The sequence below is a fragment of the Lycium barbarum genome, chromosome 1 (assembly GCF_019175385.1).
Source record: "Lycium barbarum isolate Lr01 chromosome 1, ASM1917538v2, whole genome shotgun sequence".
Lineage (NCBI taxonomy): Eukaryota > Viridiplantae > Streptophyta > Magnoliopsida > Solanales > Solanaceae > Lycium > Lycium barbarum.
In genome coordinates, this window is record NC_083337.1 from 141,564,269 (window position 1) to 141,578,134 (window position 13,866).

The 13,866-nt window shown below is 31.8% G+C and overlaps 1 protein-coding gene across 1 annotated transcript; it reads left to right on the forward strand.

The window, feature by feature from the left end:
- The first annotated feature begins 12,531 nt into the window (after positions 1-12,531).
- Positions 12,532-13,866, forward strand: LOC132640725 (FCS-Like Zinc finger 2-like). The gene is made up of 2 exons (XM_060357470.1): positions 12,532-12,833; positions 13,141-13,866. Exons 1-2 carry the CDS (start codon positions 12,592-12,594, stop codon positions 13,331-13,333), a joined length of 435 nt encoding a protein of 144 aa, XP_060213453.1. The 5' UTR covers positions 12,532-12,591; the 3' UTR covers positions 13,334-13,866.

The following is a 13,866-nucleotide window of genomic DNA, read 5'->3' on the forward strand; positions in this document are numbered from 1 at the left end:
ATTGAAAATTTATTATATTTATATATGAGAAAATTTATCTCATAACAATTTTGTTTTTTTTTTTAAAAAAAAGATCAACAGAATTTAACAAAAGGGAAAATAGTCGTTTGATTTTGGAAAATAAAACCATTTTTTAAAAAATATTTAAGATGAAAATAGATATATTTTTTAAAACCTGAAAGTTTCTTACTAATTGTAATCAATCTCCAAATTGGAAACAGAATCAGAGAAATAATATCGTCAAACTTTTGAATTTAAATCAATCCATACTTAGCCGTATTTAGCAAACATTAAATGCGATCTTTATCCTTAACAATATCACAATTCTATGACTATTCAAACTCAAGCATATCTGTTAAAAATAGACTATTTAATAGCCAAAAAGCACATTTAATTAAACTAAAATTGAAAGATAACAGTGGTTAACTTTATCCTTAACAATAATATTGTAATTATAGGACTGTGAAACTTAAATATATCTTTTAACAAAAGAGTTATTTATTAATCAAATACCAAATCTGATTTTGAATTAAAACAAAAAATTTGGTTTACGAAAAAAAATAAAATGAACGGCACTTAGCACTTCTGTAGACTCCTTTTGGTTCTCAACTTTTCCCTTGAAGATAAGTATTGTTTTTAAAATTAATATCATTATCCACATTAATTTCTTATCACGCCTCTTCTCTTTATCATTAGCATATACTGTATCTATAAATATATGAAATCCGCCTATTTTCTTCATAAGTTTTGCTGAAAGTATTTAATATGAAAAAAATGGTACATTCTTCTCATAACGTACTGTTTCATATATGAAATTCTTCCATATTAACAAGATCTTTTTTTTTTTGGCAATATCAAACATGTCGAGTTCTTAATATTCGAGAAAAATATAAGGTTTTACCTCATTCTCATGCACGTAAATGTTGTAAAACATGAAGGGAATGTTGTCATCATTAAGCAAGAAAAAGTTCAAGCCCGCAGAAGAGGTTCGGTAACTGTTCAAAAAGGTAGTCAACTTGTGTTATTTATTACTGTTTTTTGACAAACTTGCAAAGGAAATTGTTTCCGTAGTTGTTAAATATTGTTACCACTTATTTGTATTGTGTAATAAATTCAATTCATGAACCTGTTGAACACGCTTTATATCTGTGTAAGCTAAGAAATATAACATACAAATAGTGGATATACGTCTCTAAGCAAGGGGTTGGGGGTAGGGAAATTGTCAGCATTATTGCCATCTTACTGAATTCTAGAAAGGAAGGCGCATATACTTTTTCTTTATTTAGTTTCTCTTCATGAATGATTTTGCATATTTAAGATATAGATTCAATAGTTCATAGTGAGTTGTTCTATGTTCATATTTTATGAAAATATATTCCTAGATTTTGGTGAAAATTGGTATATTATTAAGTAATGGCAAATGATGGTGCAAAATTAGGAAGAAAAACTAGAAAAAGTTAATATATAGGGTCGTTGAGGTGGCAAGGCCAAATTAAGTTTTTAATGAGATGTCGTGACATGACCAGAAAAGAATTACCAAAGGATTTTTCGTTTTTCTCCTTCTTATGATATTTTTTTTCATTATCATTTTTTACTAAGTCAATAAAAATGCACAATAATATGTAATAATAATAAATGAATTCTTTGATTCTGTTATACATTTTATTCATGTTATATGTTAAGCAATAAAGAGATTATGTTTTCATCCAATTATCTCAAGTATTTTTTTTTATAGAAAGGAAGGATTAAATGTAAAGTCATTAAATTTTCTCTCATTTTTTGATGTAGCTACTTTTTTCAAAGTGAGAATATTCTTCGAAGATATTGTGTGAAACTCAATTTCAAACATGTTTAGAATGATAGCTATTTTACTTCCATAACTTATAGCCTATTTGGCCAAGTTTTGTTTTCCCCCCAAAAGTACTTATTTTTTCAATAAGTGCTTATTTTTAAAAAAGTGAGGTGATTGGCCAAGCTTTTGGGAGAAAATAAGTGCTTTTGGGGAGTAGCAAAAACAATTTTTCAGAAGCTAAAAAAATAGTTTTTGCCCAAAAGCACTTTTTTTAAAAGTACTTTTGAGAAAAATACACATAGAAACACTTTTTAAAAGCTTGGCCAAACACTAATTACTGCTCAAAAGTACTTTTTAAATTAATTGGCCAGACACAAACTGCTTTTAGCAAAAAATATTTTTTTGAAAAGTACTTTTGAAAAAAATACTTTTTAAAATAAGTTGTTATTAGAAGCTTGGCCAAACAGGCTATTAGTTGCACGCTAAGAAATGATTTAGGATAAAAAAGTGCATGAATAATTAGACGGAAAAGGGTAAGAGTTAAATTTGAAATTTTAGTATAAAACTGTTTGAATTTAAATTAATCATTGAGAGAAATGATATTTTAAATTTTAATTTTAATTTTTATTGAAAGATAAAGGTATTCTAATTGAGATAAAAAGAAATTTGAATTTGATTTGAAAGACATTTCTTTTGTTGATTTGAGATAAATAATTTCATTTTGAAAATGAATTAAAGATATAAACTTTTACGGATGTCAATTAAATCTTTAAGGAATGCTACAAACCCATATTCTAACGTTCAAAGAATTCAATGGAATGTGATTGTGAAAATGTGCGGTAGGATAATGTATGAAAGAAAAAGAAAAAGAAAAAAAGAGAGAGAATAGAAATGAGTGGTGGATGCAGAATCCTTCTTTTTAATTCATTTTTTAGAAAGAGGAGTGTAATTTTCAAGGAAAATAAAAGAATGTGTATAGGAGAGTAATTTTTTATGTAGCTAAGCCAAATGGAAAGTAATAATATCAAGCAATCGCTAATATAGTAATAATAAAAAAGAACAAAAAGATAAAAGAAACAAACAAATAAAAAGAATGTTATAGAAATATACAAGGGTAGGATTTATTTGAAGTTATAGGTGAGAAAGTTTTCTAAATTTTTATCAAAAAGTGATACATATGATTATTCAAGCAGAGAATTCCAAGCAATACAATAAGAATACAATTAAATTTCTCATGTAGGTAAAATTCAATAATTAAAATTATAAAATAATAATAATTATCATTGTAGTAGAAAAGAGAATGTATAAAGAGAAGAATAGGGATAATATGAGGTTGTTTATACTTCAACATTGATTCAGTAAATTAAAAGAGGGACTACATAATACTAAGAATTTCATCCATAGAATAAAACTTAAAAAATAAATAGTATTTGAGGAATGGTAAAAGATATTAAATCAAATGGTAATTTTATAAAAATTTGCATGTCAGTAATTTATTTTCTTGAATTTCATAGAGTTTATCTTATTGAATTAATTGCATTAAGAAAACATGAAATAAAATACTTATTTAATTTTAGATTTTATAGAGTTTTTTTAATTAAATTCTTCGCATTAAAACAAGTGGAAAATCATAAAAAGCCACATGAAATGTTTAAAAAAATATATGGTATTGTAAGAACAAAAAGAAGAATAACAAGTAAAACAATCAAAATTTACAAAAAATAAAGGATAGACCATTTGAATTTGAGAGGAGAAATTTTTACAAGGAGATTATGATAAAAGCTACCTATTAATAAGACTACATAATTGAATAGTAAAAGATAACGTTAAAAATAAAATAAAATATATACATTCTGATATTGGGTAATAGAGAACTTTCATTGATTAGCAAGAGTGAAATATATAGTTATGATATTGATTTTCGTTGAAATGTTATTTGATTTGTATATTTTATAACATGTTTATCATTGGCTACATTATATTGAGAAGCAAGGTGACGGTTAGATATTTGTTTAATCAATAGAATCTGATGTGATCAAACAAGCAAAATCACAATTATGTATGATTGGTCTTTTAAATATTTTCTGCACATTGTGCGGGTATTAAATAATTGGAAACAATATTTTTGAAAGAAAATCGTTATAAATTTTATATTTCAAGGATTCTTTTTTTTTTCTACCTTAATAGGGTATTAAAGAATCATTTTAACAACCTTTAATTTATTTTTCACATATAGGAGGAGTATTAGAAATTAATTTATATAAAATAAAAATCTTAGCAAATATATCAATTTAAATTTGAAGCAATAAGAATTGATATGATATTATAAATAAGATATAACACTGCTGTAATTTACTACGACCGTGCATCGCGCGGGTACGAAAACTAGTCTAGTAAAAATAGTAAGAAATATAGTATCACAAGTTAAAATCTACATTTATTGTAAACTTATCTGATCGATTATTGTATGATTAAAAGAAAATCTGTTAATAAACATTAAATTGATAATCATACTAGTATAATACTTCTTTTTTGGTAACTCATATTGTAATACTTGTAAAATAGAAAAAAAAAAAATCCTTTCTTCCTTCCCCTTTTCCTTCAGAAAATCCTCGTAATTTCAAATCTCAATGATAGTTCTTTCAATAGACGCTAGTAAAAAATAATCAAATAACTATTCATGCATATATTCACTAATTGGTAGGCAAAACATAATCGTCTGATTTACTTCCGAGAAACACTTAAAGTTCGGAGCATTCATAGCATTTGGTACATCGCTTTGGCGACACATAGCCACATATTGTATCTACAAATAAATTAATTTGCTCGAAAAATATCAAGATTGACAGTATATTTCGAAGTTATTCTAAAAAAACAAATATTACGACGAAAGTTGGAATCTGAATGTTAAAAGATTTAGTTATTATCAAGGTGGAGTTATATATATCTTTCGTTTTCTAAGTATGGAAATTTACTTTCTCAAAAATTTAGTAAATATTTTAGAGTGAATCCCACTTTACCCCCTAACATTTAAGGGTTGGGAAAAGATACCCCCTCACATATTGAATGGAAACGATAACCCCCCCCCCCCCCCCCATTCAATATTTCCGGTGAGAATCTTTTATTTTTAATAAAGATCTTTTTTCCTTTTTCTTTCTAGAATTAAATACAATATATAACTCTTGTTATTGTCCCATTCACCTATTCTTCTGAAAATAATGTATAACAACTACTTGAAAAATTCTATTAATAAATTTCAAGCTATATATATATATATATATATATATATATATATATATATATATATATATATATATTTGGTTTGGGGGGCTAGAGGGCCAAGATCTTAATTATTATACAATCTAAATACAGTCTAGTATTAGTACCCACGCGAGCTGATGATATTAAAAGACACTAATCTATGTTACATTGTGATGTCGCTTGTTTGAGTGCATTGTATCATAACAAAATGTCAAGTATCATCTAATTTTTAATATAATATACTCAAATTAATGATATTTCTGTGAAATTAAAGGAAAAAAATTAAATGTTTTTAAATATTATTTGATTTAATCTTTAGATTTAATTCATAATGAATATGTGTGTACACACACACACACACATTTCTCTAACCCCTTTCTCATTCTGTTTTTCTTACTATGATATTTTAATTATTTTCTTTTTCATTTAGTATCTTACGTTTAATCAAAATAATATCATATATGATTTTAGTCGTGATTTTGAATTCTTCCAAAATATAAATAGAAACTTTCTCTTGTTACTTGTCGTAAGATATATTGATAAATTTAATAATTACTACTTAGCACTATTTTACATAAGCAATTGAATTGTCTTCTCCTTGGTTTCCAGTCCACCAAATTTTCTGTTTTAATTTTAATTGATAATATATATATATATATATATATATATATAGACGAAGGATTCAAAACTTGGACATATAGAGAAAAATATAGGTAAGATTTAACAAAGATTAAATCTCGTTTCAATGGCTAGTTTAGTGGCTTTTTATTATTTTTTTGAAATTAATTACTTATTCTCACCGGAAAATATTGGATAGGGGGGTTATCGTTCCCATTCAATATATGAGGGGGGTATCGTTATCCAACTCTTAAATGTTAGGAGGTAAAGTGGAATTCACTCAATATTTTATTCTTTGAAGGTAGTTTAACTTAAAATGTTATGTTCACCAAATAAATAAATAAAATAAAATGTTTAAAAGTAAATAAATAAAAAAAACGTAAAATTTTATGCTTGCTTGTGTTTATACCTTCTTGTATGAGTTTTACAGAAGTGTTAGTTTTGTTTATAGTATTATATTTCCCTGTGCTTCTCAGAAAATACTTTAACCATTGGTAATCTTTAAAATTTTATTGCATCATTTGCATTCTATATTTACGACTTTAACAAATGGATATTCTTCAGATAGTGCTATCGTTAAAATCTGTGCATAGTTTCAAAATTCATGCATCAATAATAGTAAAAACTAAAAGAAATAATTGTAGAACGAACAAACGAACATAATAATTTTACACCAACATAATAATTTTTCTATTTGCCATCATACTAATGTTTATAATGAATTGCTATTCCATTTGTAGAAGCTGATAGATATTATAAATTAAATGCAGGAACTAATATGTAGACTTCTGTTTAACTACTAACTACAAAATATTGTTTGTATTTTTCTTTTTGTTGTTACCAGTAAATTTACTATTTCTAACCTGCAGAAGAAATATTTTTAATGGTTGACCGAAGCGCGGCCAAGTTCAATGGTATAAAATATTTCTATACTATTATTGTTATGATACGTAGTATATTTCCATATTTATCAAGTTACTAATTAATCTTTACCATATAAATAGTTTGATTATATAAATATGTTTACACTATAAATACGTAGAAACTTAAATTCAATTAATTATGTTAGGCGCAATAATGTTTAAAAGATTTTCATGTAATTATTAATTATTTTCCTAATTATATAAATATTTTTTTATAGTTTTATTGCACATGATATAAATTGAACGTACATGGTGAGCAATATTTTTCGTGAATTACTACTACTACTAATATTTAGTCGGCTACACCACAGCATGAATAATTTAGTATGTCAGGACCTACGCAGCTTCGTCCGCCCGTTTCTCAAGTTTAAGAAGAAATTTGGGCTTGCATGACTCATGAGTTTACTGCGTTGTTCAACCATTTTAATTTTATTTTTCTAAATTTTTTTAAAGCTCGGTGAACGGATTTTAACGGAAGGACCATTAGCCTAGTTATCTATAACGCAAAAAAAAAAAAAAAAAAAAAAAAAAAAAAAAAAAAAAAAAAAAGTAAGTGCGTTAAAAAAACTTTAATAACTCTTTTCTTTATGGGTTACTTTGGTCACTTTCTTCTTGTCTTGGGTTATTTAGGTTCCGGACTCAAACATACAAGGAATTCAGGGCTCCGGAACCAAAATGCCCCCAAAAAAACTATTTTGAACTAAAATATCCCAACAAAAAAAAAATGTTACAAAAGTACCTTTAGCGCAGTAATTTACTGCGCTAAAGCACTTCACGGAGACGGAGCCGTTAAGTGCTATAGCACAGTATTTTACTGCGCTATAGAAATCTTTCTCTCACCTATAACGCAGTAAAATACTGCGCTATAGGACTTCACCATTTTCCAAAACATTACATTTTCACTCCTTTTTACGTAGTTTATCTTATTTACGTAGTTTAGCCGTATATTAATCATGCTTTGAGATTCCGGAACTTCAATATTTTATATAGAACTCTAGTTATATTTGTACAATTAATAAAATAGGCTCAACACATCAAGAATACGCAATACTTTGGATTGTCGTTTTAGTGGTTGAAAAGTGCTCGAAGTCCTTTTTTATTGGAAGACTTGTAGTCATTAGCTTTAAGTTATTTATCTTTTAGGGTTTCGTCTTTTTTTTAAAATTAATGCTTAACTTTATTTCAAATGTGTCACGTTTTTTTTATTATCAATTTAGGATGTGAAACTATAAAAAATAATAAAGACTAAGATAATATTTATAAATATGCAAAAAATATATAATATTTACGATAAATTGTACAACACTAATGTATATACACTATCGAGGATGGGTCCCACATGTAGTATGCCGCAGACTATCCCTAGGCCTAAGGCCCATACCATCCCCACCGCCTTCGCCATCGTCTCCATCACCCTTTTTCCTCTAAATAACCGGGCGCTCTAAGTCATGATCATTTCCTCTTCCCCTAGCCCTTGCGCCCTTAACTAGAACGTGTTTCTTCTTGAGATCTAGTCCTGCTGGCACGCTCAGAACCTCAGGCTGAGCTAGGTCTGGAAACTCGACCTCTTCCTCGTCAAGAGTTTCCACCGCGGGCGTCGAAGAATGAACCTAAAAAATATATAATAATTAGTATCATTTCTTATTTATATTGAATACATTAACGTTATTTATTTAATCAAGTCTGTGTGTCAACGGGCGCTTGAGTAGGCTCCTGAGATGGGTCTGTAGGCTCCTGAGATGGGTGTAGTGGTGAATATGAGGTAGTCTCCTGGACGAGATGCTGTACGAAGTCCAAGTAAAGGTTATAAAAATTAAATAAATATTTACCTTATATTGAATAAAATTAGTTTTAAGTAAAAAACTTACATGCGCCTCGGTAGTCTCATGAGAAGACACCTCTGCCTCGGCAGGCTGATGAGAATGCTCCTGAATGGGTAGCTCCTGTGGACCCATTGGCACAGAATCCTAAAATATGAAAAAAACGAAATAATAAGTAACATACATATTTAAAATAAGTACTTTAAATAATCAAATATGTATATTAAATATTGACCTTCTATTGAATAAAACAAATTTTAATAAAAAGCTTACCTGTGGCTCGGTAGTCATATGGGAAGACACCGCTGGCTTGGCAGACCCATTAGAAAACGCCTGAGTGGGTGGCTCTGGTGGACCCGCTGGCGCCGAATCCTAAAATATAAAATATTACTAAATAATGAGTAACATATATATTTAAAATAAATAATTTTAAAGGAACAAATAACTATTTAAATACTAACCGGGATCAAAAACTCATCGAAGTCAAGAATCGTGGCTCCCTCTAAATTCCTCACAGACCGCTCATCAGCTAATGAAGCGTGTAATGCCGCCCAATCAACTTTATCACACTCCTCCATGTATGCATTCTGGCTCTGCTGTGATGAAGACCTGGGTATCTCAGCAAGTAAGAGAGCCGACGTAAACGTAGGTGAGTCCCGAGGTGAGCTGCCACCGGCCTGGAACGACTGCGGATGGACTAGACTGTGAACGCCCTCTGGAATGGGATCGGCCTCATCCGCCTCATCTACCAGATGGTGTCCTCCACCAACAGGTCCTCTAGCAGCAGCGCCGTGTCCTCTACGCTCACGGCGTCCTCCGGCAACACGGCATCCTCTGCCAGCACGGCCTCCTCCTCTGGGAGCACTCGATCCTTCTCCTGACGCTGCCTGATACTCAGCCTCCGGAACAGGCTCCTCCTTGCGCCTAATCTCGCCTGCCTGCCAGATACCATCCTCGGATATCCGTACCATCTCCGCGGCATGCCCTGCAAACCCAGGGTAAGGCATATGCTCTAACCCCAAGATGCGTAAACGCTGTATGACACCAGCTGCATTTGTGTTCAACAGAAAAAAAAAGTTTATTTTTAAAACGTAACAATTAATGCAATTAAATAAATCTAAATACGATAAACTTACCAATGCCTCGTACTGCCCCGCGAGTGCTGAGTATCCTACATCCTTAGAGGGATGCAAACCTGGGTTGCCGATCAATCGGCGTGTGATCTGATGATACCAGCACATGTAATGCTCAATGGGAGTCAAATGGCCGACCACCGCTAAAGTGCCCAACCTGTTCTCCCAACGATAGAGCTGGACATCCATGAAAGCCGAAAAATCATCATCAACGGCAGCCCGATCGTCCCGCTGGTAGTGTCGGAGCTCATGACGGACGTCAGGGGGTATACTCTGTGTATGCCCAAACTGTAGTAAGACACGCTCGTGCATGTGATCCTCTACGATGTCCAGGTGTATCAATGGACACCGCGACCTCCAAACCCCCTGACCTGCCCTACAGAAGAGCGGCAAGCCATCTAATATTGCAGCGTACGACGTCCATATAAATAGCTGCATAACATATAAATACAAATCAGTGATCACCAAGTAGAAAAGACGTTTAATTAAATTATTAATGTAAATTTAAATAGTTTTACCGCATCATCCGTCATGTGATCAAGTTGGTCCCGGAATGGAAGAATACTGTGGTGCGTATCCACATCCCGGTCAAAACCCGCTGTCCACCTCTTCACATAAGGCATGTCAACTCGAGATGATGCCTAGGTACGGGTTAAAAAGGCAGCATTCTCTCCCACGCCCATAACTGTAAGTGATATTAGAAAATACGATTTTTAGTCGACTCTGTCCGACTCTGTCCCGACTCTTAACCCGACTCTGTCCCGAAATCTGGCCCTCGGCATCAGGCACGAAGTGGGTGAGCCTAGTCAACTCCGTCGCCCACGTCTGACCAAGAGGAGGCTCGTACCGAGTGTGTAGTGGCTCTCCATCTACCCGCAATCCAAAGAGGACCTTCACATCCTGAAGTGTAATCGTGGCCTCACCAGTGCGAAGATGGAAGGTATGTGTCTCTGGCCTCCACCGCTCAACCATGGCCGTGATGAGCGCCCAGTCATGCTGTACCCGACCAACGGACACGCAACGGTAGATGCCGCCCCGAAACAATATCTCCAACACGCGAGGGTGTGGGGGGTGCTCGCGTAAAAGAGTCTACGCTCTCTGCAGCCTACGGGGACGGAGCCTAGTAGATATCCCTATAGTACCGGCCCATAATAACTCTGACCTATGATTGTCTTGCAAAGACAATACTGATCTATCAGCGGGCCCCGGGTGAACAGCGGGCCCCGGGTGATCATCGGGCCCCGGGTGAGCATCGGGGGTCGGGGGAACATCGGGCCCGGGGGGAACATTCGGATCCATGAAAGAGTTGGGTCTGTACAAACTAAATTAGTCATTATTCTTGAAATGAAAGATAAATTATATTAACTAATTAATAATTTGTAGGGAATATGTGAATTATGTAATATTATATCTTGTGAATAATTTACATGGGATATATAGTAAATTTAATATGTTATGGTAAGGACACATATGTGAAGGCAAAGATTTTTAAGTTAATTAGTTTTGAATTATGTGATGGCAAAGACTTGTTAAGTTAATTAGTTTGGGAATCTATATTCAGCAGTAATATTTGTTTGGAACTTTATTTTGAATATGTGATATATTTTTAGTTGACCAAATAGCCAACACAACTATGATAAAATTAAACTAAAAGAGTATATTCGTCGACCACATATTTTCCTACAAACTTTACATTTTTTTCGTTAGCTTATGTATTTATGAAAAGAAGAACTTTAACTATTCTTTTTAGGATAATCTTTTTTTATTTAACATATATATTCACGCTTTTAAAATTATATAGATTAACATTTCATAATCATTTACAACTTGTTTGGATGGTTGTTACCTATTGTATTATATTATGTTGTTAATTTAAATACAATGTTTGCTTTGATTGTTACTTTAATTTTATTGTTATGTAACGACGAAAGGTCCTATTTTATGTAACCATTGATTTGGTCCTATACAATACGATAAATGTCAAAACAATACATAACAATCATCCAAACAAAGTGTTAACAACATAATAATTCATTACCAATCAACTTCTTTCAATTCATAAACAATATTTAACAACTAATAAATTCATAATTAATATTTAACAAATAATCAATTAACAAAATAATAATTCATTAACAATTCATAAATAATTAACAAATTAACAACTCATAAACATATAACAAATTAACAATTCATAAACATTTAAAAAATTAACAATTCATAAACATTTAACAAATAATGAATTAAACCAAAAAAAAAAAATCGGTACAGTGGCAAAAGCCACTGCCCAGTCCGAACAAGAACAAAAAAAAAAATGATTTTTTTTTTTGGAAAATAGCAAGGATTAAATGTTAAGCATGCTTAGAATATAATGTATATAACAAAATAATAACAAAAGTTCATAGTAGAAAACCTTAATCGAAGATTTTTTGTAGATTTATTTTAATCGAGTTGTACGCCGCTTTTTCCCAAAATTCGAACTTAGAATCTTGCTCCTTGACTTGAATATACCGAGAATCTAAACTTTCCGGATGAAATTTAAGAGAAAATGACGTTTTTGAATGTGGGGACCACCTCGGTTTCCCCTCCAATGGCGTTTCAACTTTTTTTTTTTTACCACTGGAGGGACCAGTGGTGGAACCCGATGGGTTTTATGGTGGAGTCCTATAGCGCAATATTTTACTGCTATATAGGTGAGAGAAATATTTCTATAGCACAGTAAAATACTGCGCTATAGCACTTAACGGCTCCGTCTCCGTGAAGTGCTTTAGCGCAATAAATTAGTGCGCTAAAGGTACTTTTATAACATTTTTTTTTTATTGGGATATTTTGGTTTAAAATGGTTTTTTTTTGACATTTTTGGTTGCGGACTCGGAATTCTTGGCCAATAGATTCACTTGCACGGAATTCAGATACCCATTGTTTTTTTCATTTTTTTATTCTTCCTTTGTTTTTACACTTCACTCCTGACCTCACTAATCCTTCTTTACAACCACTTCTATTCAGTTACCATTTCTCCAAACTCTATAAATCAATTAAGAAAAATGGACTCTACAACAACAACAAGAAGGCCTTGTTTTCTTGACAAAAATTATGGCCTTGCCTCTCTAGCTGAAATCGAAACTGGATTTTCAGCAAATAATCATCACAATCACAACCCATTAATTTCTAGGCCTCTTTATTTAAAAAGGATGAGTCGATTTGAAGAAAAACAACCCCATTTCTTGGAAGCTTGTTTTCTTTGCAAGAAACCACTTGGTCATAACAGAGACATCTTCATGTACAGGTAATTAGTTTTTGTCCTTCATTACTTATTTTTCAAATTTCAAATTTCAAATTCAAGTACTTGTTACTTGTCTTTTTTGGAGGGGAGGAATTCCCTAAAATCCCACTAACTTCTTATATTTTAGTCTGAAAGATCTTAACTTTCGTTCAATACTGATAGTTGATTAGGCACATTGAATGGGGTCCAATAAAAAAGTTCAATTTTTTAACTATAGAATTAAAAAAAAAAAAAAGTTCATTTTCTTATATTAAGTATGAACTAGTAAAAAAGTGCAAGAGTTTGATAGTTGTTTTATTTTATGATGAAGAGGGGACATTCCATTCTGTAGTGAAGAGTGCAGGCAAGAACAGATAGAAGTGGATGAAGCCAAGGAGCAAAACTTCAATCTTTCAGCTTCTATGAAGGCTTTGAGAAAAAAGGACCAGACAAAGTCCACTACCTCTTCTAATAAAACTACACAAGACTACCCTTTATGCAGAGGCCCTGTTGCTGCAGCTTGAATGAATAAAAATTATACTATGAGGAAGTTGAATAATTTTCATTCCATCTATTAACTGCAGGGCAACAAAGAAAGTAAGAATAATAAAAAGGGGAAACTAATATTGCCAAGTAAATTCAAAGTGAGATAGAGGGGAATGGAGAAGAGATGTTAAAGTGAAACCTAAAGGGATCACTGTAGATGAGATGAAGAAGCAGAAAAATGCTTCTTTTAAAGAAGGTATATGAGGGAAGATTGGACCTGTCCCTTTGCTGTTTATTTTGTGTGATTATAAAAGTAATGGCTACACTTTTGGTGGTATGCCAAAGTATTTTGGTACCACTTTTTATGGTTTCCTCTCTCTTGAGCAGAGGGTCTTTCGGAAACAGCCGCCCTACCTTTCAAGGTGGGGGTTAGATCTGCGTACACTCTACCCTCCTCAGACCTCACATGTGGAATTATACTGGGCTTGTTGTTGTTGTTTTTATGGCTTCCTCAGCTGTTTTCATGATGGAAAAAGAGGTGCAATGATAGGAATTTCTACTTTTTCCACAA